At 39.2% G+C, this 25,455-nt stretch overlaps 2 protein-coding genes across 2 annotated transcripts; one reads left to right on the forward strand and one right to left on the reverse strand.

The window, feature by feature from the left end:
* Positions 1-19,127: 19,127 nt before the first annotated feature.
* Positions 19,128-20,186, forward strand: LOC137947623 (glycine-rich protein DOT1-like). Its single transcript, XM_068793420.1, has one exon. The coding sequence runs from the start codon at positions 19,128-19,130 to the stop codon at positions 20,184-20,186; it is 1,059 nt and encodes a 352-aa protein (XP_068649521.1).
* Positions 20,187-23,192: 3,006 nt separating this feature from the next.
* LOC137947624 (uncharacterized) lies at positions 23,193-24,466 on the reverse strand. Its single transcript, XM_068793421.1, has 2 exons — positions 24,060-24,466; positions 23,193-23,322 (listed from the first exon to the last, which is right to left on the reverse strand). The coding sequence occupies exons 1-2, from the start codon at positions 24,464-24,466 to the stop codon at positions 23,193-23,195; spliced, it is 537 nt and encodes a 178-aa protein (XP_068649522.1).
* Positions 24,467-25,455: the final 989 nt, after the last annotated feature.

Raw genomic sequence — 25,455 nt, forward strand, 5'->3', positions numbered from 1 at the left:
GGAAATAAACTATACCTATGTTAAGCACCTAGCCAATACTACCCAAAAGACCGGCCAGGTAGGTAGCAGAAAGTCAAGTATTTAACCCAGGACCATAACATCACATCCCACCTTCACGAGCCGACGACCATGGCAGCCCACTCTAGTGACGACCCACTCTACCAATGACCCACTCTACCGATGACCTACTCTAGCGACGACCCACTCTAGCAACACCACTAGGTCACCCCCTCTGCGAGGTCACCCCCTCCGCCAGGTTGCCCCTTCCGCTAGGTTGCCCCCTCCGGGATTCGAACTCTCGAAGATAAAATTTATTACTTTTCCCAAAGATAAATGTCAAATATTGTAGATATTAGGTAATAAAAAATGTATCAGATTTTTTGATTTTTTTTAAATTAATAAATTTTTTAGTTAATGATGTGGCAGCTTATGTGGCAGATGACATGGTAAAATAATGACGTGGTAGACGATGTGTCGATCTATGTTTACTGTACTTATGACGTGGTGACACATAAATGGTCAAAGCTTACGTGTCGCTTTTGACTGCACACATAGGCATTTGACCAGTCAAAGTTGGGTAATTTTTGAAATATTTTGATGACGTCAGTGTTTTTGAAAATAATTTATTTTAAATGGGTATTTTAGGGAAATTCCCATAAATAAATAAGACTAGAACCAGAGCATTAGTTATTTATGCAAGTAGACTGCGTCTTTTACTTGCTTAGATAGACCAAACTAAAAATGAGTATGAGACTGGTTTACACTAAACAACTGACCAAGCAAAATCCATGCAATTATATGAACTTCTCAACCAAAACCTGATCAAATTTAATATGTATTAGGTATCTCTCTATAAAAGGTCATCTCTCTCTTCTTCCATCAATCACAACTTTCTCTTCATCTTCTTCTCTGCAAAGAGACACTGAAAATGGCCAGAAAAATCCTTGTCATTCCTCCTCTTCTTGGCTTCTTCACTCACATTTGAATCCGATCCAAGTCCTCTTCAGGATATTTGTATTGCAGACCTTAACAACACCGGTATTAGTTTTTGTCACTTGTCTACTCTATATGGTTGTACTCTTTACAATTACTTGCAATAAGTTTTAATAGGTAACTAAATTGTTTGTTTTTCAATTCGAGTAAATGGATTTGTCTCAAGGGCCCCAAGCTCGCCATCACAACGATTTCTTCTTTACTGAGCTTGACAGAGTCAAATCCCCATCGAATATGCACAAATGTTTTACAACCAAAGACATGTAAGTGATCATAGGTAACATCCTTACCAGTCAAAACTCTAACTAGTACATCAAACAAAAGTGGAACACATAGTGTCATATTAAGAAATCACCCCAAAAAGATTTAGGCAATTGTTCTTGTGAAATCAAACATCTCACTCTCTCAATTAGCGTTCTATTCATTCTTTCAGCTAAGTCATTCAACTGAGGAGTCTTTGGAAGTGCCTTTTGATGCCGAATACCTTGCTGTCTACAATAATCATCAAATGGGATAGGATACTCTCCCCCATTATCAGTTCAGATGCACTTCAATTTCTTTCCAGTCTGCCTCTCAACTAAAGCCTTAAATTGTTTAAACATTTCCAATACTTGACCTTTTCTTTCCAAGGTATAAACCCAAGACTTCCTTGAATGATCATCTATGAAGGTCACAAAATACAAAAAAAAGGCCAAGTGTTCTTCTTCATAGGACCACAAACATTTGAATGAACTAGATCAAGTATACTCAACTTTCTTGAAGGAGGAGAACTTTTGAAGGAGATTTTATTTTGCTTCCCTGCCAAACAGTGAGTACACTTTTTCAAAGATGCACTCTTCATTCCACACAGAAAGTTCTCTTTAGCCAATATTGCCAAGCCTTTCTCACTCATGTGGGCAAGTTTTTATGCCACAATTGTACTGTGAGATCACTCTCCATAACATTAATAATGGTACTGGAGAGCCTTGCTTGTAGCATGTACAAATTTGAAACCTTCTTGCCTCAAGCTATAACCAATAAACCCCTTGTAAGCTTCCATTGCCCATTAAAAAAGGTGTTGCAATACTCTTCATCATCAAGTTTACTTATAGAAATCAAGTTCAACCGGATATCAGGAATGTGCTTCTCATCTCTAAGAATAAGTATCGTGCCGTAATTAGTTTCCAAGCACACGTCTCCAATGCCAGTAATTTTAGACAAGCCACCATGGCCCATCTTTACTATGCCAGAATCATCGGGTACATAGTTTGTGAAGAAATCCTTTCTAGATGTACCATGAATTGAGGCACTACTATCAATCACCCAGCTAGTTTCATGAGAAACAATGTTTACAACATCATTTTCATCACAAACAATGAAGTCTCCAATAGTGGTGGTGGCAACTTGATCATCCTTCTTTTCATCAACATCCTTCCTCTCATGCCCTTGCTCCTTGTAATCTCTCTTCAATTTTCTACAATATTTCTTGATATGCCCTTTCGTGCCACAATGATAGCACTCAACATTAGCAACTTGTTTGACTTGCTTCTGCCTTTATCTTCTTTCTTTGGACGTCTGCTTTTACTCCTCCCCCTCATTTCTGTAAACAAGACCTCTGACTGCGAAGAGGAACCCTATGATTTTCTTCTCATCTCTTCATTCAAAACATTGCTTTTAGATAGATCCATATTGATTACACCATTCGGGACTGAGTTAGATAATGACATTCTGAATGTCTCCTAAGAGTCCGACAATGTACCAAACATACACAAACCCTATACCTCATTGTTGAACTTGATACCCATTCTAGTCAACAAATTAATTATTCCTTGGAATGTGTTCTAGTAATCTGTCAACAGAGTTCCATCTTAATATCTCCAAGACATCAAATGCTTGATCAGATACATTTTACTGTTTCCAGTCTTTTGATCATATAACCGTTCAAGTTTATTCCAGAGTGTACGTGTATGTGTCTACCCACTAAAATGGTTTAAAAAAATTATCATCTACCCATTGTCTGATGTACCCACAAACTTGTCTATGTTGCTAGGTCCATTTTTTATCAGATATATTTTCAGGCTTCTTAGTAGCAAACATCGGTAGATGAAATTGCATCACAAATAAAATTTCTTCCATTTTTCCCTTCCAGGTATGATAATTAGAATCATTCAAAGTAACCATTCTACTAAAATTAGCTTCCATTATTCAGCACAAAGTATTGAACGACTATAACCCCGCTCTGATACCACTTTTTGGGAGAAGTGTTAACAGTGAATTGGAATAACAAAATCAATTATCAAATAGCGGAAATAATACTCTCCCTCTTTGTGTGAATCTATTTTGAAGTAATTTAATAATAAAAAAAACCACACACACACAAAGAGCCAAGAATTTTTTTACGTGAAAAACCCTTCAAAGCAAAGGGAAAAACCGCGGGACCTAATCCAGTTAAAACTTCTACTATCAACAATGACATGTATACAAATATTCTTTTTAGATAACAATAGAGGCAAACAATCAACAATAATCCCATGAAAAGCACTTTCCTGGCAACCAAACAATGAGATAAAAGAGAGTTCACCTAAAAAGATGTGGTACTGTTCATGGTAACAAACACTAGAAAGAATACTCTAAATCCGATCCCCGTCATTCTAATTGTAGAACCTTGAGTCATGAACGTGTTTACAAAATTTCAGCTCGATCGGACCTCAGACGACGCCGATCGAAATGTTTGACAGAAACTATACGACCTGCTCTGTTTTGATAACCACTTTTTCTTCTCCTTTTCTCACACGCTCTCTTACCTAAAAACTGACCGCAACACTTAGGTTTTAGAAAACCGGCCTAAACCTTCTCTCCATGTGGGCTTAATGGACCCTCATGGGCCATCCTCCATATAGGAGGGAACCCACACAACAAACCTCTCCCTTCCCGACCATGTGGAGGGACTCACCGTACCTGCTTTTGCTCTACAAACTTCAAGTTTTTGCATAGGTAGTGGTTTTGTCATCATATCTGACCCATTCTCATCAGTATGGATTTTTTTAATCTGTAATAACTTTATATCCAACGCATTACGAATCCAGTGGTACCTCACATCAATATGTTTGGATCTTGAATGAAAGGTTGAGTTCTTATTGAGATGGATAACACTTTGATTGTCACAATAAGAGTATCCTTCTCCTCATTCTGACCTAGTTCTTCTAAGAACTTCTTCATCCATATCAACTATTTGCTTGCTTCAGTTATGGCAATATACTCAACTTCTGTGGTAGACAAAACAACACATTTTTGTAGTTTAGATTGCCAGGACATACCTCCCCTAGAAAAAGTAATCAAGGACACTGAAGTGGACTTTCTGGAATCAATGTCTCCAGCCATATCTGCATCTTTAAACCCTTCAAGTATAGGTTTACAATTTCCAAAGCACAAGCATACCTTGGAAGTACCTCTGAGGTATCTCAAAATCCACTTAACTACATTCCAATGCTCTTTTGCTGGATTTGAGAGGAAGCGACTAACTACTCCAACTGCATGAGCTATATCTGGCCTCGTACATACCATTGCGTATATTAGACTACCCACTTCTGAGGCATATGGGACTCTTGTTATATCTTCCTTCTCTATATTTTTAAAACTTTGCTTCGTGCTCAACTTAAAATGAGTAGCAAGAGGAGAGCTAACTATCTTAGCTTTATTGATATTGAATTTGCTGAGTAATTTTTTTCAATATATCACTCCTATGACACACGTAACTTCTTCTCTTTTCTATCTCGTCAAATTCGGATACAAGAATTTGCCTTGCTGGCCCCAAGTGCTTAATAGCGAAGGACTTTTTTAACTGTTTCTTCAGATTTTCAATTCTTGAAGAATTTCTTCCAACAATCAACATGTCATCAACATAAAACAGTAATATTATGAAGCCATCATCACAAAAATTTTGTACAAATGCACATTGGTCAGAGGTAGTCTTATTGTAGCCTTGCTCTTCCATAACTGACTCAAATTTCTTGTACAGTTTTTGGGCGCCTATTTTAGACCATATAAACTTTTCTTTAGATGACACACAATCTTCTTTTCCTTTCACCCTGAAATACCCTCTGGTTGCTCCATATAAATCTCTTCCTCTAAACCACCATGTAGGAAGGCAATTTTCACATCCAGTTGTTCAATTTCTAAATCTAGGCTAGCTGCTAAACATAGAACCACACGGATGGAGGACATCTTCACAACTGGAGAGAAAATCTCATCAAATTCGATACCTTTTGTTTACTAAATCCCTTAACAACCAATCTAGCTTTGTATCATGGTCGGGAAGTGAGTTCGTCTTGCTTCAATCTATAAACCCACTTGTTCTTCAAAGTTCTTTTGCCTTTGGGAAACTCTACCAGTTCAAAAGTTTATTGTCATGCAATGACCGTATCTCATCTTGCATGACATCAACCCATTTTGCCTTATGTTCGTCTTCTATTGATTTTTCAGAACACTCGGGCTCTCCCCCGTCAATCATTAACACATACTCGTCTGTAGAATACTGTGGAAGGATGTCGGTCTCTGATAGACCTCTTGAGTGGAAATTTGGTAGCATCTCTAATTCTGGCAATTGATCAAGGGTCTCATTCTGTAAGGGTGCATCTGCATCACTTGGACCATGTTGGTCATCTTAAGTATGATGTTCAACCTACACTGGAAAATAGGTCAAAGCCACCGACTCCAAGTCAATTGAACCATCATTGCACTGTATCACTACTTTATCTGTCTTCTCAATATCTTGTATGGTTTGATCTTCAATAAATACTACGTTACGGCTTCTCACTAGTTTCTTATCAACTGGATCATATAATCTATACCCAAATTCATCCAAGCCATAACTTAGAAAGATACACTGTCGAGTCTTCACATCGAGCTTAACCCTCTCATCCTTTGGAATATGCACAAATGCTTTACAACCAAAAACACGTAAGTGATCAAAGGTAACATCCTTACAAGTCCAAACTCTATCTGGTACATCAAACTGAAGTGGAACACATGGTGTCATATTAAGAACATGTACAACTAAATTCAAAGCCTTACCCCAAAAAGATCCTGGCAATTATGCCTGTGAAAGTAAACATCTCACTCTCTCAATCAGTGTTTTATTCATCCATTCAGATAAGTCATTCAACTGATGAGTCTTCAGAGGTGTCTTATGATGCTGAATATTTTGCTTTCTACAATAATCATCAAATGGGCTGGGATACACTCCCCCGTTATCAGTTCGGAAGCACTTCAACTTGTTTCAAGTCTGCCTCTCAACTGAGGCCTAAAACTATTTAAACATTTCCAGTATCCTTTCTTTTCAAGGAATAAACATCTGACTCTCTCAATCAGTATTTTATTCATCTTTTCAGCTAAGCCATTCAATTGATGAGTCTTCCGAAGTGTCTTATGATGCCGAATACTTTGTTGTCTGCAATAATCATCAAATGGGTCGGGATACTCTCCCCTGTTGTCAGTTCGAAAGCACTTCAGCTTGTTTCCAGTATTTGATCCTTTCTTTTCAAGGAATAAACCCAAGACTTCCTTGAATGATCATCTATGAAGGTCACAAAATACAAAGAACCTCCAAGTGTTCTTACCTTTATATGACCACAAACATTTGAATGAACTAGATCAAGTATACCTGACTTTCTTGAAGGAGGAGAACTTTTGAAGGAGACTCTATTTAGCTTCCTTGCCAAACAATGAGTACACTTTTTCAAAAATGCACTCTTCATTCCAGACAAAAAGTTATTTTTAGCCAATATTGCCAAGCATTTCTCACTCATGTGGGCAAGTCTTTTATGCCACAATTGTACTGTGAGCTCATTTTCTATAACATTAATAATGCTACTAGAGAACCTTGCTTGTAGTATGTACAAATTTGAAACCTTCTTGCCTCGAGCTATAACCATAATACCCTTTGTAAGCTTCCATTGCCCATTACAAAAGGTGTTGCAATACCCTTCATCATCATGTTTTACTTGTAGAAATCAAGTTCAAATGGAAATCTGGAATATGCTTCTCATCTCTACGAACAAGCACCGTGCTATTATTAGTTTCCAAGTACACATCTCCAATGCTAGTAATTTTAGCCAAACCACCATTGCCATTCTTTAGTGTGCCAGAATCATCTCGTACATAGTTTGTGAAGAAATCATTTCTAGATGTATCATAAATTTAGGCTCCATTATCAATCACCTAGCTAGTTTCATGAGAAATAATGTTTACAACATCATTTTCATCACAAACAATGAAGAAGTCTCCAGTAGTAGTGGTGGTTACTTGATCATCCTTCTTTTCATCAACATCCTTCTTCACATTCCCTTTCTCCTTGTATTCTCTCTTCAATTTTCTACAATATTTCTTGATATGCCTTTTCATGCCACAATGATACCACTCAACATTAGCAAACTTGTTTGACTTGCTTCTGCATTTATCTCTATTTTTCAGACCTCTGCTTTTACTCCTCCCCCTCTTTTATGTAAACAAGACCTTCGAGTCCGAAGAGGCACCCTGTGATTTTCTTCTGATCTCTTCATTCAAGATACTGCTTTTAGCTAGATCCATATTGATTACACCATCTAGGGTTGAGTTAGATAATGACATTCTGAAAGTCTCCTAAGAGTCTGGCAATGTACCAAACAAACACAAACCCTATACCTCATCGATGAACTCGATACCCACTCCATTCCTTGAAATGTGTTCAAGTAATCTGTCAACGGAGTTCCATCTTGGTATCTCAAAGACATTTAATGCTTGATCATATACATTTTATTGTTTCCAGTCTTTTGAGCATATAACTGTCCAAGTTTATTCCAAAGTGTACGTGCATGTGTCTCCCACTAATATGGTTCAAAACAGTATCATCTACCCATTCTCTGATGTACCCACAAACTTGTCTATGTTGCAAGGTCCATTTTTCAATTGATTTATTTTCAGTCTTCTCAGTAGCAAACACCGGTAGATGAAATTGCATCACAAATAAAAGGTTTTCCATTTTTCCTTTCCAAGTATGATAATTATAACCATTAAAAGTAACTATTCTACTCAAACTAGCTTCCATTTTTCAACGCAAAGTATTGAACGACTATAACCCTGCTCTGATACCACTTTGTTGGGAGAAATGTTAACAGTAAATTGGAATAACAAAATCAATTATCAAACAACGGAAATAATACTCTCCCACTTTGTGTGAATCTTTTGGGAAGTAATTTAATAATAAAAAAACCACACATACACAAAGAGCAAAGAATTTTTTTACGTGGAAAACCCTTCAAAGCAAAGGGAAAAACCATAGGACCTAGTCCAGTTAAAAATTTCACTATCAACAATGATTTGTACACAAATATTCTCTCCAGATAACACTAGAGGCATAAAGTCAACAATAATCTCAAGAAAAACACTTTCTTGGCAACCAAACAAAGTGATAGAAGAAACTTAACCTAAGAAGATGTGGTATTTTTCATGGCTACAAACACCATAAATATTACTCTAAATCTGATCTCCACCATTCAGATTGTAGAACCTTGAGGTATGAACGTGTCTACAAAAGTTTAGCTTGATCGGACCACAGACGACACTGATCAAAACGTTTGACGAAAATTGTATGGCCTACACTATTTTTGATAGCCTCTGTCTTCTTCTTCTCCCACACACTCTCTTACCTAAAAAATGACCGCATCAATTAGTTTTTAGTAAACCTAAATAAGTAGGGCCTAAAGAGGTCCATGTGGGCTTAATGGACCCACATGGGCTATCCTCCATATAGGAGGGAACCCACACAACAAATCTCCCCCTTCCCGACTATGTGGGGGGACTCACCATACCTGATTTTGCTCTAGATACTTCAAGTTCTTACATAGGTAGTGGTTTTGTCATCATATCTGACCCATTCTCATCAGTATGGATTTTTTCAATATGTAACAACTTCATATCGAATGCATTACAAATCCAATGATACCTCACTTCAATATGCTTGGATATTGAATGAAATGTTGAGTTCTAACTGAGATGGATAGTGCTCTGATTGTCACATTAGAGAGTATACTTCTCTTGTTTCTGACCTAGTTCTTCTCAGAACTTCTTCATCCTTATCAACTCTTTGCTTGCTTCAGTTACTCTTTAGGATATTTGTATTGCAAACCTTAAAAGCACTAGTATTAGTTCCTGATAGACGTGTCTACTCTCTATGGTTGTGTTGTTTACAATTACTTACAATAAGTTTTAACAGGTAACTAAATCGTTTGTTTTTTAATAAAAATAAATGAATTTCTTCTTTAGAACGATAGACAGAGTCAGATCACCATCGAATGTTGTTGGTTCCAAATGACAACAGTGAATGTGAACTAGATACCTTTGTTTCAAAACTCTAGGCATTTCCTTGGTGAGAATCGACTATTTGCCATACAGACAGAACCCTCACCAAGAACAAGCAACCAAGATTTTGACTGTCCTAGAAGGTTCACTCTTCGTCGATTTTGTCACCTCCAACCCATAGAATCGCCTCGTTAGCAAGGTGCTTCAAAAGGGTGATGTGCTCGTCTTCCCTATCAGGCTCGTCCACTCCTAGTTCAAAGTAGGGAACACCAACCTTGTCACCTTTGCAGCTTTGAGCAGCCACAATCCTGGGGTGCTCACCATTGTTAATGTTGTTTTTGGTTCAAACCCAAAAATTTCATCTAATATTTTGGGTAGTGCTTTCCAAGTGGAGAAGAAGATTATATGAAAACCACTACTCAAGTAGATATTCCCATGCAAACACATCAGTCATACTACATGCAAAGAAGTGTGAACGGCAGTGCAACAGAAGCTTGCAGACCAGGCTTCTATCAACCAGAAATGATGGATCACCGATCCGGAACCGTCGGATCACCGAGCCAGAAATAGCCATTTTCTATTTTCAATTTTATGTATAAATACTCAATGTATTCTTAGTTATAATAGTGGTGAATAAATTTTTCTCATTAAAAGCTTACATGGTATCAAAGCAACTCAACAATCTAGTCTACTGATTTCAATTTTTTATTTTTTCCTCTCAACGGGAACCCCTCTTCCGTTCTGCCGCTCATCACCGCCGACGTAGCACTGACAGCCTCGTCACCACTCTCGCCACCAAGCTAGCCTCCTCTGTTTCCTTTGCACATCGACTCTCAGCCTCGGCACGGGCATAGTCGACATCCCTCATATTTCGTCGCAACACGACGGCCCCCAACGTTCCACCTTTCTCTGCCGCTGACTCCTCGCGATCCCCGCGGCACCGCTTCCTCTCCCAAGTGACCATCGACGTTCCCAAATATTTTTTTAAATTTTCCTTCCATCCCGAGGTCATTTCTCCTTGAGCTGCCTTTGTCCAACCAAAGCAAGCGAACCCGGGTTCGCATCGGCTCGTGGTTCAATCCTGTACCTAGTCCGGTTCACAAATATTCAAAAAAAAAATCTAGTCAAATCTCAATGGCCTCTGAATCATTTCTCATCTTCTCCCTTTTCATACCCTAATCCACATTATCACAATTAAACTATCCTCCACAACCAACCTCTTGTGGAAAAGCCAACTTCCTCCGCTTCTGGAAAGAGTCAATGGTCATGCTGGTCAAAGAATAAAGAGTACTCAGTTTAGGCAGATTACAAAGTTAGAAATCTATCATATTATTTGTCTCAAAATTAAGTATATTTCATTCAAAGATGTTATAGTTAGATGAAACTTATTGAAGTCTAGTTTTATAAGGAGAATACTTCATGTCAATATGATCTATATTGAAGGAGATATTAGAATTGGAGTCGGCAAGGGTCAAGTTACAGAAAAAATAGAATCAAGATGACCTAAAAGATTCAAGAACAATTTTTTTAAGGTATCAAATTAAAGCTCTTCGAGTCAAGTTTCTTGAGCATCAAATCTTTTGTGATTCTGAGCTATTTGTTTTGAGATATTGATATTTGAAGAACCAAAGGTCAATTCTGTCGAAAATCTCTCCTTGTTTCCCTATTTTTCTCTCCTATTATCTCTACAGGCATTGACATGAATTGAGTTTCCTTTTATCCTAAAATCCGAGTTTTTAAGTGTAAATTTTCTTCTAATCAGAGAGTTTTGGTCTGACTTAAACACTATCCTATTTTTGGAGGCCTCTTTGATCCCAAAAATCTCTTATCTTTGGAAACTCTAATTTAGGAAGTGCAACTAATTCAATGTTGAATTTATGGAAAAGAGAAATACTTCATTGACTTATCATAATGATAGAACATGAACCTTTATTTATAATAAAGGAAGATAGTAGAGTCCAATTACAATAAAACTACCTTTGTCCCAATTACACCCAAACTCTAACTCTTAAAGATAAGTCCTAGCATAATTAAATAACTCAATGTAGATAAAAGATAAACATAACTCAAACTAGAACTCTTCTAGGAAGTGACCATAAGATAAAGATGTCTTTGTGAGTCCTTCTTGATCTACCAACTTATGTGATAAGGATGCCAGCTCATGGTAATCATGGTGGGTCCTACTTCTTATGTGTTTGGGCCCATCTTGTGGGTCTTCCTTGGTCGTGTAACCCATCGTATAATACTCTTATATATGTGGGTCTTCCTTGGTTGTGTGGGCTTGGGCCTATCTTCCAATACTCCCCCTCAAGATGGGGGTGAGAGAACAACATGAACTCCTAGCTTGCTGCAAATGATGTATAAAATTTTTTTGTATAAGATGGCACATCTTCAAATATGCCTTCATATTCCAACACTCCCCCTCACGCTGTTGCGTCCTTCCATGAGGCCCTACTGGCATAAATTAAGTGAGAGTAAAAATCACTCCTAGCCGGTAAGACATTGCTCCATACTCCAGTCCTAATGCTGGATAGTAGGGCACACTCCGTCTTCTGTAGGTAGTGTGTCTATCGGCATTGCTCTGAAGTGTCCACCACTGTGTTCTCCACAAGACAACGACTCTCAAGTGGTAGGAGTAATAAAAGCCATTACAAAGGGGCTAGTGGGTTTATTTATAATGGTGTCCCAATCCGAACACCGACTCTCATGGTATCCCAACCGTGATATTTTTTAGAGTTAAATTTACCATGGTGTCCCAATCTGGGCACCGACTCTCATGGTGTCCCAACCGTGATATTTTTTAGAGTCAAATAAATTATGGTAGGAGAAAAAGTATTGAGGCCAGCTCTTCTTCAGTAATAATATCTCCTCCAAAGAGACATAATAGCAGCAGTTGTAACGTAACTTGACCATCTTCCAACACATAGAACACGAACCAAAATAATAAACCTTGTAGAAGGACTCATGAAATAATCATAATCCGATATAAATATTTTTTCTTAGATGCATAAGCTTCATTTTTTGTGCTCCCCCTTTTTTGAATATTTTGGTCACATAAACTTACCCACAACATATGGAATAAAATACCTCTTTATTGTACTTCTTCTATTTCTCCCCCTCAAGCTGGGAGGTCATGACAGTGATCCCAGTTTAAACCAAATATCATAGATGCAGCAATAAGCTCAAATAACATAGATGTAGTAATAAGCCCTTAAACCAGGGAGAAGTGAGATATTTTCCTGATCACTCAAACAGTGACGCAAAACAAAGGGCATAAATTCAAATTTTTCAATACAACAGAATACCAGCATGACCATTGATTTTTACAATGCAGATATATCTTTAAATATAGATCAGATTGACATAAAATTTTCTATTTCGGAAACTAGACTTAAATACCTTTCAACCAAGTATAACTTATTTTCATAAAATATAATTACCAGAAGATAAATAATCTGATATATTTCGGTCTCTATCATCTGGCCAAACTAAGCATTGTATTATGGTCCGGGGTTAAGTACCTATGTCTTCCACTCCTAACAGGCCGGTCTTTTGGGTAGTATTGGCTAGGTGCTTAACATTTGGTATCAGAGCTAGCTATCTCATCGCGTGTTCAAATCCCGGAGGGGGCGACCTTGACGGAGTAGGCCACCGCATGTGCGGAGGGGGCGACCTTGGTGGAGTGGGCCGTCACAAGTGGGCCGCCGTGGACATCGGCCCACGAAGGAGGGGTGTGGTGTTATGGTCCTGGGTTAAGTACCTATGTCTTCCGCTCCTAACAGGCCGGTCTTTTGGGTAGTATTGGCTAGGTGCTTAACACATTGTTTCTCCTTTTTTTCCAGTATGACCATTGACTCTTCCAAGATGAATATCTCCTTATAAAAAACTCAGATGTAGAATTTGTTGAATAGGTAAGAAAATAGACTTACAAATATTTCTATGGATATATAATCCTCCATATAAAGTCTCGTTCTTGGTAGCATAAAATACCTAAAAAATTGAAGCTTTCTGTTGCTGGACAAACCTTTTTTTCAATCAGTCCTTCACTGCTTCAAATATCTATTTCTCTTTGTAGATAAATCAGATAGAAAATTGGTTGCATATTTAAGAGAATAAACTTACATATATTTCTTTTTATATATATTTCTCCATATAAAGTTTTTTTCTTGATAGCATAAATACCTCGGAAGTAGAAGTTTTTTACTATTGCTAGAACCTCTTTTGCAATCTGAACTTTGTTCATTCGAATATCGATATCTCTTTATAGACAACTCCGATTGGAAAAAAACTAGTTTTTCTTGGAAAGCAGACTCAAATATATTTTCGTCAATATAAAAATTTCAATATGAAAATCTAAGTATAGTGGTAAAAAGCGCAAAGAATACTATGGGTGCAGGGACTAAAAAAATAACTACGAACCTAGACTTAAGGTTTAGGAGAAAGGATCCCATTATCTCAATGGTTGACCAAGTCAACTCAAAGAACCTGCTCTGATACCATGTTGAGTTTATGGAAAAGAGAAATAATTCATTTACTTATTATAATCATAGTACATGAACCTCTATTTATAATAGAGGAAGATAGTAGAGTCCAATCACAATAAAATTACCTTTGTCCCAATTACACCCAAACTTTAACACTTAAAGATAAGTCCTAGCATAATTAAATAACTCAATGTAGATAAAAGACAAACATAACTCAAACTAGAACTCTTCTAGGACGTGACCATAAGAGAAAGATGCCTTTATGAGTCCTTCTTGATCTTCCAACTTATGTGATAAGGATGCCAGATCATGGTAATCATGGTGGGTCCTACTTCTTATGTGCTTGGGCCCATATTGAGGGTCTTCCTTAGTCGTGTGGCCCATCTTATAATACTCTTAGATATGTGGATCTTCCTTGGTCATGTGGGCTTAGGCCTAACTTCCAACACTCCCCCTTAAGTTGGGGGTGAGAGAACAACATAAACTCCTAGCTTGCTACAAATGATGTATAAAATCTTTTTGTATAAGATGGCACATCTTCAAATATGTCTTCATATTCCAACACTCCCCCTCACGCTGTTGCGTCCTTCCATGTGGCCCTACTGGCATAAATTAAGTGAGAGTAAAAATCACTCCTAGCCGGTAAGACATTGCTCCATACTCCAGTCCTAATGCTGGATTGTAGGGCACACTACATCTTTTGTAGGTAGTGTATCTATCGGCATTGGTTTGAAGTGTCCACCACCGTGTCCCTCCACAAGACAACGACTCTCAAGTGGTAGGAGTATTGAAAGCCATTACAAGGGTGCTAGTGGGTTTATTTATAATGGTGTCCCAATCTGGACACCGACTCTCATGGTATCCCAACCGTGATATTTTTTAGAGTAAAATAAATTATGGTATGAGAAAGGATAATGAGCCCACCTCTTCTTCAGTAATAATGTCTCATCCAAAGAGACATAATAGCAGCAGCTGTAATGTAACTCGGCCATCTTCCAACACAAATAACACGAACCAAAATAATAAACCTTGTAGAAGGACCCATGAAATAATCATAATCCGATATAAATATTTTTTCTTAGATTCATAAGCTTCATCTTTTGTGCTCCCCATTTCTTGAATATTTTGGTCACATAAACTTATCCACAACAAATGGAATAAAATACTTCCTTCATGTACTTCTTCTACTTCTCCCCCTGAAGCTGGGAGGTTATAGCAGTGATCCCAGCTTAAACCAAATATCATAGATGCAACAATAAGCCCAAATAACATAGATGTAGTAATAAGCCCTTAAACCAGGGAGAAATGAGATATTTTCCTAATGTAGCAACTCAAACAGTTATGCAAAACAAAGGGCATAAATTTTGATTTTTCAATACAACAGAATACCAACATGATCATTGATTCTTCCAATGCAGATATATCTTTAAATATAGATCAGATTGACATGAAATTTTCTATTTCGGAAACTAGACTTAAATACTTTTCATCCAAGTATAACTTCTCTTCATAAAATTTAATTATCAGAAGATAAATACCTTTTAGCTAGTAGAAGAGTTAGTGGTTACAAGATGAGTATATGGTTGCCATGGTGACCACGGGCGAGGTTGCCAATGAGGAGGTTGGCGAGAAGCCTGGAACGGTGGCAAGAGTGGTTGCATTTGACGAAAGACAGGGCATTATGGAATGGTGTGTCCTTTTTACTGACACCACTAACAATGACCAAGGCAAGTCGAGGCTGATATCGACCATTCTGTGTGACGGTGTTGGTGAGACCGGAGGCTGGAGTTATCGGTGGGCTATAGGAGGACACCCCAAGTTGTCGTTGATGATCATTACCTGACTTACCAGAATTGGAGCGGGAATTGGCTAGATTATCTTAAGCTGGAAGTGGAGAGGAGTAAGCTTGACGGACACATAGCAAAAGTTCCTTATTGATGAGTTTTTCATGCAGTTCTTCAAACAAAATTGGCGTGTCACAACCATTGATAATATCGATGAGTGGTTTGTAGTCATTGTCAAGTCCATCCAAAATTTTGTAAATGAGATCCTTTGCATTCATAGGTGTTCCTAGGGCTGCCAGTTCATCAGCACGTGTTTTAATAAATTGCATATAATCGATAATAGATTGAGATCCATTAGTGGCATGATTGAGTTGTTCCTTCATCTCCTTAAAGTGACCATGCAAAGGTCGGGCATAAGTGCGGGCCAGAGTATTCCAAGCTTCATAAGTGGTCCTTGATTGAGTGATAAACGGAATGAGAGATGGCATGAGAGAGCCAATAAGAGCACCATAAATCAACTTGTCCTGATGATGTCATGTATGATATTCGGGATTGGGAGTGGCAAGGTTATTGATAGTCTTTGTGACTGAGGGCGCAGGATGTGAGTTTGACAGAATTGTGGATGTTGACCACCATAAGAGGTTTGGTTGGATTATGGACATTGGGAATAGTGGTTTGAGTTGCTTGAGGAGCCATAAGTAAAAAGTCGGTTGTGGCTTCAAGAAGTAAGGTTTTGTTTATTTTTTTTCGCATGTGCAAAATTTGCGTGTGAGCTCGCCCGAGGGTTAAGACAAATAAGAAACGTGCATAGGGGGAAATAATTTCTCCTCTAAAGTTAGGTCACTCTAGCATGGTTCTGTCAAGACGGCATGGGGCTGGGGGAGTCTAGGCGGTGCTGGTGAGTGGTTGTAATGGAGGTGACAGAAATGGTTGTGGCTATGGTGAAGGTTTTATAGTAACCGAGAGCTACTTAGAGCGACAGAAAAGGGGGAGAGAGAAATATTACTTCCGATGCCGGCAACGGCAGCAGCGACTACGGTAGCTTTGGAAGTCCCTCGAGGTCCAGCTACAGTGGGGATTTTTGGTGATGACGAATCTTTTGATTAATGAAGGTATACAACGACGACGGCTTCGACGAGCTCTGACGAGTTTCATCGATGGGAAGGGAGAAAGGATTGTTGATCAAGCTCTGTTACCATATAGAAGATGAGGAAGGAAGTAATTGTCATATATTTAATTAATGTGGAATAAGGTATTTATAGAGATTTACAGAGACTTTAACGATTAAAAATATAACTCTTAGCTACATGTTGTAGCTGGATAAAATATTTACAGTTTGTGTTGGATTTATCTCGATCTCAAATAACTCTTATCTTGATCTTTATCACTTATTACAAATGTTATTCCTATCAAATGTGTTTATGGGGTTTATTAAATACATATCTTCTTATTACAGATGTTATTCCTATGGATGTGTTGATGCATTCCATTACAGATCTCTTCTTTAAAATAGAGTTTATTGAATTGATCTCTTCTTTCTACAGATATTATTCCTATAAATGTATTGATGGGTTTATTGAACATATTTTTTCTTATTATAGATGTTATTCCTATGAATGTGTAGATGTTGTTCTTATTATAGATGTTATTCTTTTCTTTTTATTACATATGTTTAAGATAGATTTTATTGAATAGATCTCTTCTTATTACGTATGTTGTTCATATGAATGTGTTAATGGGCCAAGTTTATGGGGACAATGTATTAATGGGCTAGGTTTACGGGGACAGGTTGAGGATGGGCTAAGTAGAAGTTGGGTTTACGCATGAAAGATGGTCAGGCGGGGTTGCGAGGATGGTATTGGGTTGGGGTTGGGTTTGATGTTTTGAGTTTTTTTAGGTTTGAATTTCAGGATCAGGGATCGAGATCATATTAGGGTTTTGAGAAACCTGACCCATGCCAAGTAGACTCGAGCTTTCAACTTGCAACATTTTTATGTTCAGTAATTAATTTTTTAGGTTAGATTGAAGTATTTTATAATTAGAGCCTATAAATATTATTTAGGAATAATATTTACAATTATATTAATTATTTTTATTATAATCAAATTATAAATAACATTTTAATTAAGGATTCAAATTTTTTTAATTTAAAAACTCAAAGTCAATCAAGATTTTATCTTGATTTTAGGAAATCATAATAAATCAATCTCTCGATTAATTTGCCATTATTTTTCTAAATTATTATATAACTTAATTTTGAATTACTTTTGAATTTAATTTAATTTATCTCTTAACGATTCTAATCGACCAAGAAGACTTGGGTTGATTAACATTTGAGGTATGGAAATTGATGCTGACAGAGCCAGTAATATGAAACACTAACTTCAAATTTGTTGTGGAGAGGGAGAGGCAGCAATTTATTTTGGAAAGAAAAATGTTGCTTTCAAGAAGGATGAAAACGTCTACTGGGAGGATCGGTGTCTCTCTGATTAATATATATTATAATTTCATGTAATACCTAAGTTAAAATTAGTTTTATGTGTTTCATTTAGTGCTATTTGCTTCATGCTAATAGGCTCATGGGAAAGATTATTGCTTAAGTTATTATATTTAAAAAATTATGTGATTAATTATGAAAAGATTATAGATTAATATAATCCATTATAAATAAAGGATTAAGAAATAATAATTGAGCAATATAACTTAATAATAATAAGAATAACTAATAAGGAAATTAAACATGTAATTATTATTTAATACTTAATAGAAGTATTAGCTTAATAATTATTAAGTAATAATAATGTAATAAAAATCTTAAGTATGACAATTATTGCTACTTAATAATAATATTAGCAATATAGATTTCAAAAAATAGTTACAAATTATTATTTTTTAATTTAGGGTGATAATTATTAATCACTAATTAATAATATTAGATTATTAAGTTAAGTAATAGTATAATTAAGTATTAGTTGATAAATAAATTTTAAAATAAGGAAAAATAATATTATTAATTGTGAAATTCTAGGGTTGTGAAGATTGGTTAGAATTATTAGTGAGCAATGAATTAACAAACAATATTAGGAGAGAGAGCGAGCGAACGAATAAAATATCTAAAAGATAAGGTTGTGAGAGCTTTTCTCCTCGCGTCAGGAACTAGAAAATATCTAAGAGATAAGGTCGTGAGAGCTTGTCTCCTCGCGTGGAGCTATTTTATTAGGTTGTCACCATCAAGACTGTAAACGACAGCTTCTCTCATCAACGTTTCATAGTTGCGTTTGTTGATCTATCGCAATTCTAAGAGATTTTTTACTTGGGAGCTGTTCTTCTGAAATGACCTCTAGATGTCCTGAAATCGAGAAGATCTCAAATGGATAAACCCACGAGTTTCACACCCTTAGCTGCCTTCTAACCAGCTTCAGATCTCCTCTTCACACTTCGAATTATCACCGTCAATTTATCAAGAACGACGAGTATATAAAGAGGTAGAGAGTTATATAGCACAAAGACATGTTGAAAGCAAAGCACCGGAATTAATCAAGTGGTAGACATGGACTTCACTCATCCTTGGGGTCAGCTAGGAGTGCCAGGGTCTGCCGGAGGCGGGCAAGGTGGCGGTGGTGGAGGCGGCTCTGGTGGGTCTGATTTCACTCAACCTTGGGGTCAACAAGGGGTTCCTGGCTCGGGCGGAGGCGGGCAAGATGGCGGTAGTGGAGGCGGCACCGGCGGGTCTGACTTCACTCATCCTTGGGGTCAGCAAAGAGTTCCAGGGTCTGACGGAGGCGGCCAAGGTGGCGGTGGTGGAGGCGGCTCTGGTGGGTCTGATTTCACTCATCCATGGGGTCAACAAGGGGTTCCTGGCTCGGGCGGTGGCGGGCAAGATGGTGGTGGTGCGCCGAGTGGTGGAGGCGGCACCGGTGGGTCTGACTTCACTCATCCTTGGGGTCAACTAGGGGTTCCGGGCTCGGGAGGAGGAGGGCATGGTGGCGGCGGCACTGGTGGGGGCGGTGTAGGTGGCTCCGCTACCGATTCTCCCGCACCATGGCCAGGTGGACCAGGGCAGTGGAAACCCAATGGGCCAGATGGACTGGTTCTGCCAGGTTCAGGGCAATGGAAACCCGGTGGACAAGGTGGACCAGGTCAGTGGAAGCCGGGTGGGCCAGATGGACCAGGGCAGTGGAAACCCGATGGGCCAGATGGACCAGGTCAGTGGAAGCCGGGTGGGCCAGATGGACCGGTTCTGCCAGGTTCAGGGCAATGGAAACCCGGTGGACAAGGTGGACCAGGTCAGTGGAAGCCGGGTGGGCCAGATGGACCAGGTCAGTGGAAGCCGGGTGGGCTAGATGGACCAGGGCAGTGGAAACCCGATGGACCGGATGGACCAGGTCTGTGGAAGCCGGATGGACCAGGTCAGTGGAAGCCGGGTGGGCCAGATGGACCAGGGCAGTGGAAACCCGACGGGCCAGATGGACCAGTTCTGCCAGGAACTGGGCAATGGAAACCCGGTGGTTCTCGCGGAGACGACTGCGATTCCAGGCCAGGACAGTGGAAACCCGGTTGTTCACCGAGCCCTCCTCCCGGACAAGGATGGGGCCGCCAAAATCATTGACGAAGGTCGGGCCGCGGCAGTCAAAGGCCTCCTTCCTGTCAATAATTGTTTGGTCTTAAAGGGCCCAGTGCGCTTTGTGTGGTTTATCAGTAACATAGTCGTGGAAATGGCTTAGACTGTACTTTGCCCGGTGCCTGTTGTACTATTTACAGTTGGTGTGTCGGTGAATAAATGTAGTTTCAATTTAATCTTCGTCCCAAAAGTCAAGTGGATTTTTCTTAGTCGAATTATAAGTAGGGGTGGCATGGAGCCGAGTCGGAACATGTTTATGTTCGAACCGAGTTTTATTTAAGTATTTTGATCCGAACCTCGTCTTGAGCCTAAAATTGTTATCGAGCTCGAACCGAATTTGAGTTTTAATATATATTTAAAAAAATTCAAAATATATATATATAACTATGCATATATTTTACATAAAATTGGTATGACTTCTACATAAAATTGGGTATAACCTATATATATAATACATGTATAAGACTGGGCATGACCTCTACTTAAAATTGAGCATAATTTATATATATAATACCTATATAAAATTCGGCATGACCTCTACTTAAAATTGGGCATAATCTATATACATAAACACTCCATAAAATTGTCTATACATTCTATAAACACTCCATGAAATTGTTTATACAGTCCATAAAATAGTCTAAACACTTCATACACTGCATAATATTATGAATAAACTCCATACAATAATCAAACATAACAAAATTAAATAAAATATCACTATCAATTTACAATCACCAAAATAAAAACTATAAATCATTTAAATAAAATCCTATAACTATTAGAGACTTACTAGGAAATTACAAGAAATATTTTAAATTTTTCTTAGGAAAGTTAAATGGACCACTTATAGCCTCTTCTAAGGAAAAAAATAAAAATTAATAATTAATCTAATATATTACTATACTTATCGATAAATTTTTAATCATAGAAAATGTCAAACACAAAATTGCTATGAAAATTGCCTCATGCTAAAAGTATTATATTATCAACTATCAAATATTTATTAAAAAAATTTCTGTACGGTTTTCTAGCCCATCTTGGCAAGAAAATCTTACTTAGAAAATTATATGATTTTTAACAAGAATTTATAATCAGAAAAATATTTTCAAAAAATATGAGGCACTAATGGTCCTTATATTTCTACTTAAAATATCTTTTCAATTTCTTCAAGAGCCATGAGCAAGGGACAAAGAGTTTTTTTTCCTTGTTTATGATCTCGCACGTGTGACTTTCACACGCGTGAAAATCGGTTTTATGATCTCGAACGTGTGAAATTATTTCTCCCAACTTAGGAAACTCTAACTATTCTTCTGGTTTTCCGTCGAGAAGACGGGGAGCGAAGGCGCAGCGCCAGCGAGCACCTGTCGTCGGCGACGATGGAAGTGGCGGTGATGGAAACAAAGGAGGCGAAGAAATCGGAGGAAGAGGAAGAAATCAGAGGGGATGTAGCGGCCGACGAGGAGCTATCGACGGCAACATAGGAGGCCAGAGCTGCGGACGGGAGGGGCACGACGTCCCCCCTGGCTCTTGCTCCCGATCCCGATCCCTTGACTCGCCCGTTAACGAGCCGGCTCGCAAGCTTTCGAGCCGAACCTTGATTAGGTCGAGTTCGGCTTGTTAACTCAAACGAACCAATTTCAGATCTCGAGTTTGAGAGATACTGAATCGAACCGAGCCGAACTCGAGCTGCTCGCAAGCCGGTTCGGTTCGAAGCCACCCCTAATTGTAAGTGTGCGTCTCATCCATCAACTCCTTGTTCTTCCAGCAATTTTATCCATCAACTCGCAGCTACTAACAATAAGTGAGCCCAAGTTACACCATGTCATGGTTAGACCTATATAGTTGTTTTGTTGGATGAATCAGTATAGAACTCGGGACCCGGACCTGTATCAGAGCCGGGGAGCAAGTGGACCGAGTCTGGCTGACTTGAGTCCGAGTTGAGCTGAGTCAAGATTGAGTTGGGTCCGAGTTAGCCTGGTCTGGGTAGGTGATGCGCTGGTTCGAGTTAATCAAGTAAGAATCATACTTATTCATCAATGCAATATACTTTCTACTATTAATAACTACTCAGTGATGCAGCAGCGAAACTCCAGGAAGATCAATCTGATCCAATGCCAGTGAAGAAAAGAGCAAGAGAAAGGCTATAGCTAAGGAGACGAGCCAGCGAAGGAAAGGCCAATGAAGAGACGACCACCTAGTAAAGGAGAAGAAAACAACAACAACTCGATCTTCAATGATTTTCCAAACTAGACTTCTGTCAGCATATAACATGCTGGCTTACAGCGGAGACAACGGAGCAGGAGATATCAGAGAGATTACCGGAGAGAACCAGCGAAGGAGATGAGCTAGCGAAGAATGATGATTATTTCTTCCCACGATTTCCCAAAAACAATAGCGAGAATCTTTCGAAGATAGCCAGAAATAGATTGGACGATATTGACGAGTTGGATTGAGGATAATCCAAGCTTGCAATCAGGATGCTAAATGACGATGCCAGAGTAACTCTTCCAAGAATAACTCCCGAGTGAAGATGGCAACAATAGAACCGGATTTGCAGAAACTTCCGTTGTTAACGTCCAAAGGCTCATGATAGAAAGCCAACAATAAAATCGGACAGCAATGAAAGGATTTCAGCAGTCAAACAACAAAGCAATGAACGGGATTTTCAACAATGTTGGAAGATGACTCAAAGCTAGTGATCAGAGACATACTCCCATGGCTAGCACTCAAAGGCCGCTAATAGATGGTGATGATGAAACTCTTCGCTCCTTGATGTTTTTCAAGGGAATGCAGAAACTCATGGATCACTGAATCACCTCCTCTCTCACCACCGTGATGGAATTTCCTCCAATGGTCCTCAAATTAATTTGATATTAGCATTACAACAGTACAACTTCTGACCACCGGTAGATGACAAAAATGGCAGCAATACGCAATGAACCGATGAACTGAGATCACCAGAGCAAGATACTTATGATGGACAGACAGAGATTACCAACGGTCAGTAGGAATCGGAGCCAGAGCATCAATGATGAATGACTCACTTGTGAAGGTGATTGCCACGAAGACAAGGACCACGAAGAAGAGCAATGAGTACTGAGTTGACTCAGCCCGAATTAACCTGAGTTAACAGTATCAATATGATTCTCAGGTCGCTAGCAGAACATCTCTCATGTCATGTCGCTGGTTCGGATCCAGTAGAGTAACTCAGAAAGAATAAAATTACCAGCCCAAGAGGCAATCTTCCCAACAGAAAAACCAACAATGCTGGCAACGTCGACCCTCCTCCGTCAATTAGATTATTTGCAACGTCAGAAAAAAAAAACAATGAGTGTTATGGTCTTTGACCATGGACCGAGTAAACCGATGGAAGGAGAGATCTTCGACCTGCTCAGGTTCAACACCAAGGCGACGTGGTCTCCCTGGTCTACCTATGATTTCTAAATTTCTGAGTGAATAACGAGAGAAGATGAGAGTAGAGAGTGAATGGAGAATCAAGGGAATAGAGATAACCCGACTCTTGAAGGGGGTCCGTAACCTAGGTTCGTCGGAGGAGAACCCTGACCCTGTTTGTATCAATTTCGACTTGTTGTTTTTCATTTCTTTCGTCCTCTTAAGCTAAACTCACTGTGGACAAATTACGGTTTTTACATAATTGCCATTGTGGCTTACATGCGCTATGAGCTGCATTAATTTAAAACATAAGTCCTAAGTTACCTGAGTGATCTTCTCTGAGTCACCCATTCCACCGCTTCGCCTTTGGATGACTCGTTCGGCTATCGAGTCCATAACATCACTCCCCCCTTGGGCAAAGAGCTCGTCCTCAAGCTCGAATGAGGGATAGATGTGCTGGAACACCTGTAGTTTTTCGAAGTGGTGTCGGTAGTATCTGTATGTGACCACTGAACAAGAATTTCGGTGTTGTCTGCAAGCTGCTGAGTCTTTAGAACTTTGATGGGAGTGAGAGAGACCTTTCCGTCCGCTATCGGTGGCAATGCAGGGATGGACTGAGGTGCTGGTCCCCTGAGAGGCTTGAGTAGAGAAACATGAAAAATATCATGAAGTTGGGACTCTGGTGGTAGTTGGAGCTGATAGGCGACGTGTCCCACTCGTTGAAGAATTCGAAAGGGCCCAAAATACTTGGGTGAAAGCTTGTGGAGCGTACCGGCAATGGAGTGTTGGCGGTATGGCTGGAGATGGAGCCAGACAAAGTCGTCTGGAAGGTACTGCACATCCCGGTGGTGCTGGTCATATTGGAGCTTCATGCGGGCCTAAGCTTTCTGGAGGCATTGGAGAGCATTTGCTAACAACTGGTCTCGACTTTCCATGGCGTGATCAACTACGTCCACTCAGGTGGACCCTTTCGTATATGAGAGCAAACGGGGCGGGTCCCTGCCATAGAGAATTTTGAAAGGTCTTTCCTATAAGGTCGTATGAAATGAGGTGTTGTAGCAATAGTCTGCCCAACTAATGCATTGAACCCATTTCTTGGGGTTGTCCCCCACAAGGCACCTTAAGTACATCTCAATGGTTTTGTTCACTACCTCAATCTGACCATCGGTTTGAGGGTGATATGTTGAAGAATATTTGATTTTCATGTCGCATAATCTTAATGGGTCCTTCCAAAAGTTACTGGTAAAGATCACATCCCGATCACTGACTATGGACTTAGGGATGCCATGGAGACACACAATATTTTCAAAAAAAGCTTGGGCTACCGTGGCTGCTGTATACGGATGGGCCATGGGGATAAAGTGGGCATACTTGGAAAGGCGGTCAACCACAACAAAAAGAATGGATTTCCCCGCTGCTTTCGGAAGGCCGACAATAAAATCTATAGAGAGGTTAGACCAGACCTAAGTGGGAAGGTCGAGGGGTTGGAGTACCCCAGCTGGAGATAAATGGCTAACCTTGTTGTGCTGGCACACCGGACAAGCAACAACATACTCTGCTACGGTGGATTTCAAACCAGCCCAATGAAAATCTCCTCGGATCCTCTGTAAAGTTTTTTGGAGTCCCTCATGTGTGTTGTCATGATAAGCTGATAAGATACTCAACACCAAGGGAGAAGAATGCACTAGGTAGATGCGCCATTTGTGAAGTATGAGATTATCATGGATGGACCAATGAGACGCCATCTAGCCTGCTGTAATTTGTTGAGAAATCTGCTATAATTCTGGTGTAGTCTGGTGCTCATGACGGATGGACTCCAATAAAAGAAGTGTGGGCTGACTGATGGCAGCAAGTTGCAGTG

The sequence above is a fragment of the Aristolochia californica genome, unplaced genomic scaffold (genome assembly GCF_029961685.1).
Source record: "Aristolochia californica isolate CCGP_79_NKW_82.1479 unplaced genomic scaffold, dmAriCali1.0.hap1 SCAF_13, whole genome shotgun sequence".
Lineage (NCBI taxonomy): Eukaryota > Viridiplantae > Streptophyta > Magnoliopsida > Piperales > Aristolochiaceae > Aristolochia > Aristolochia californica.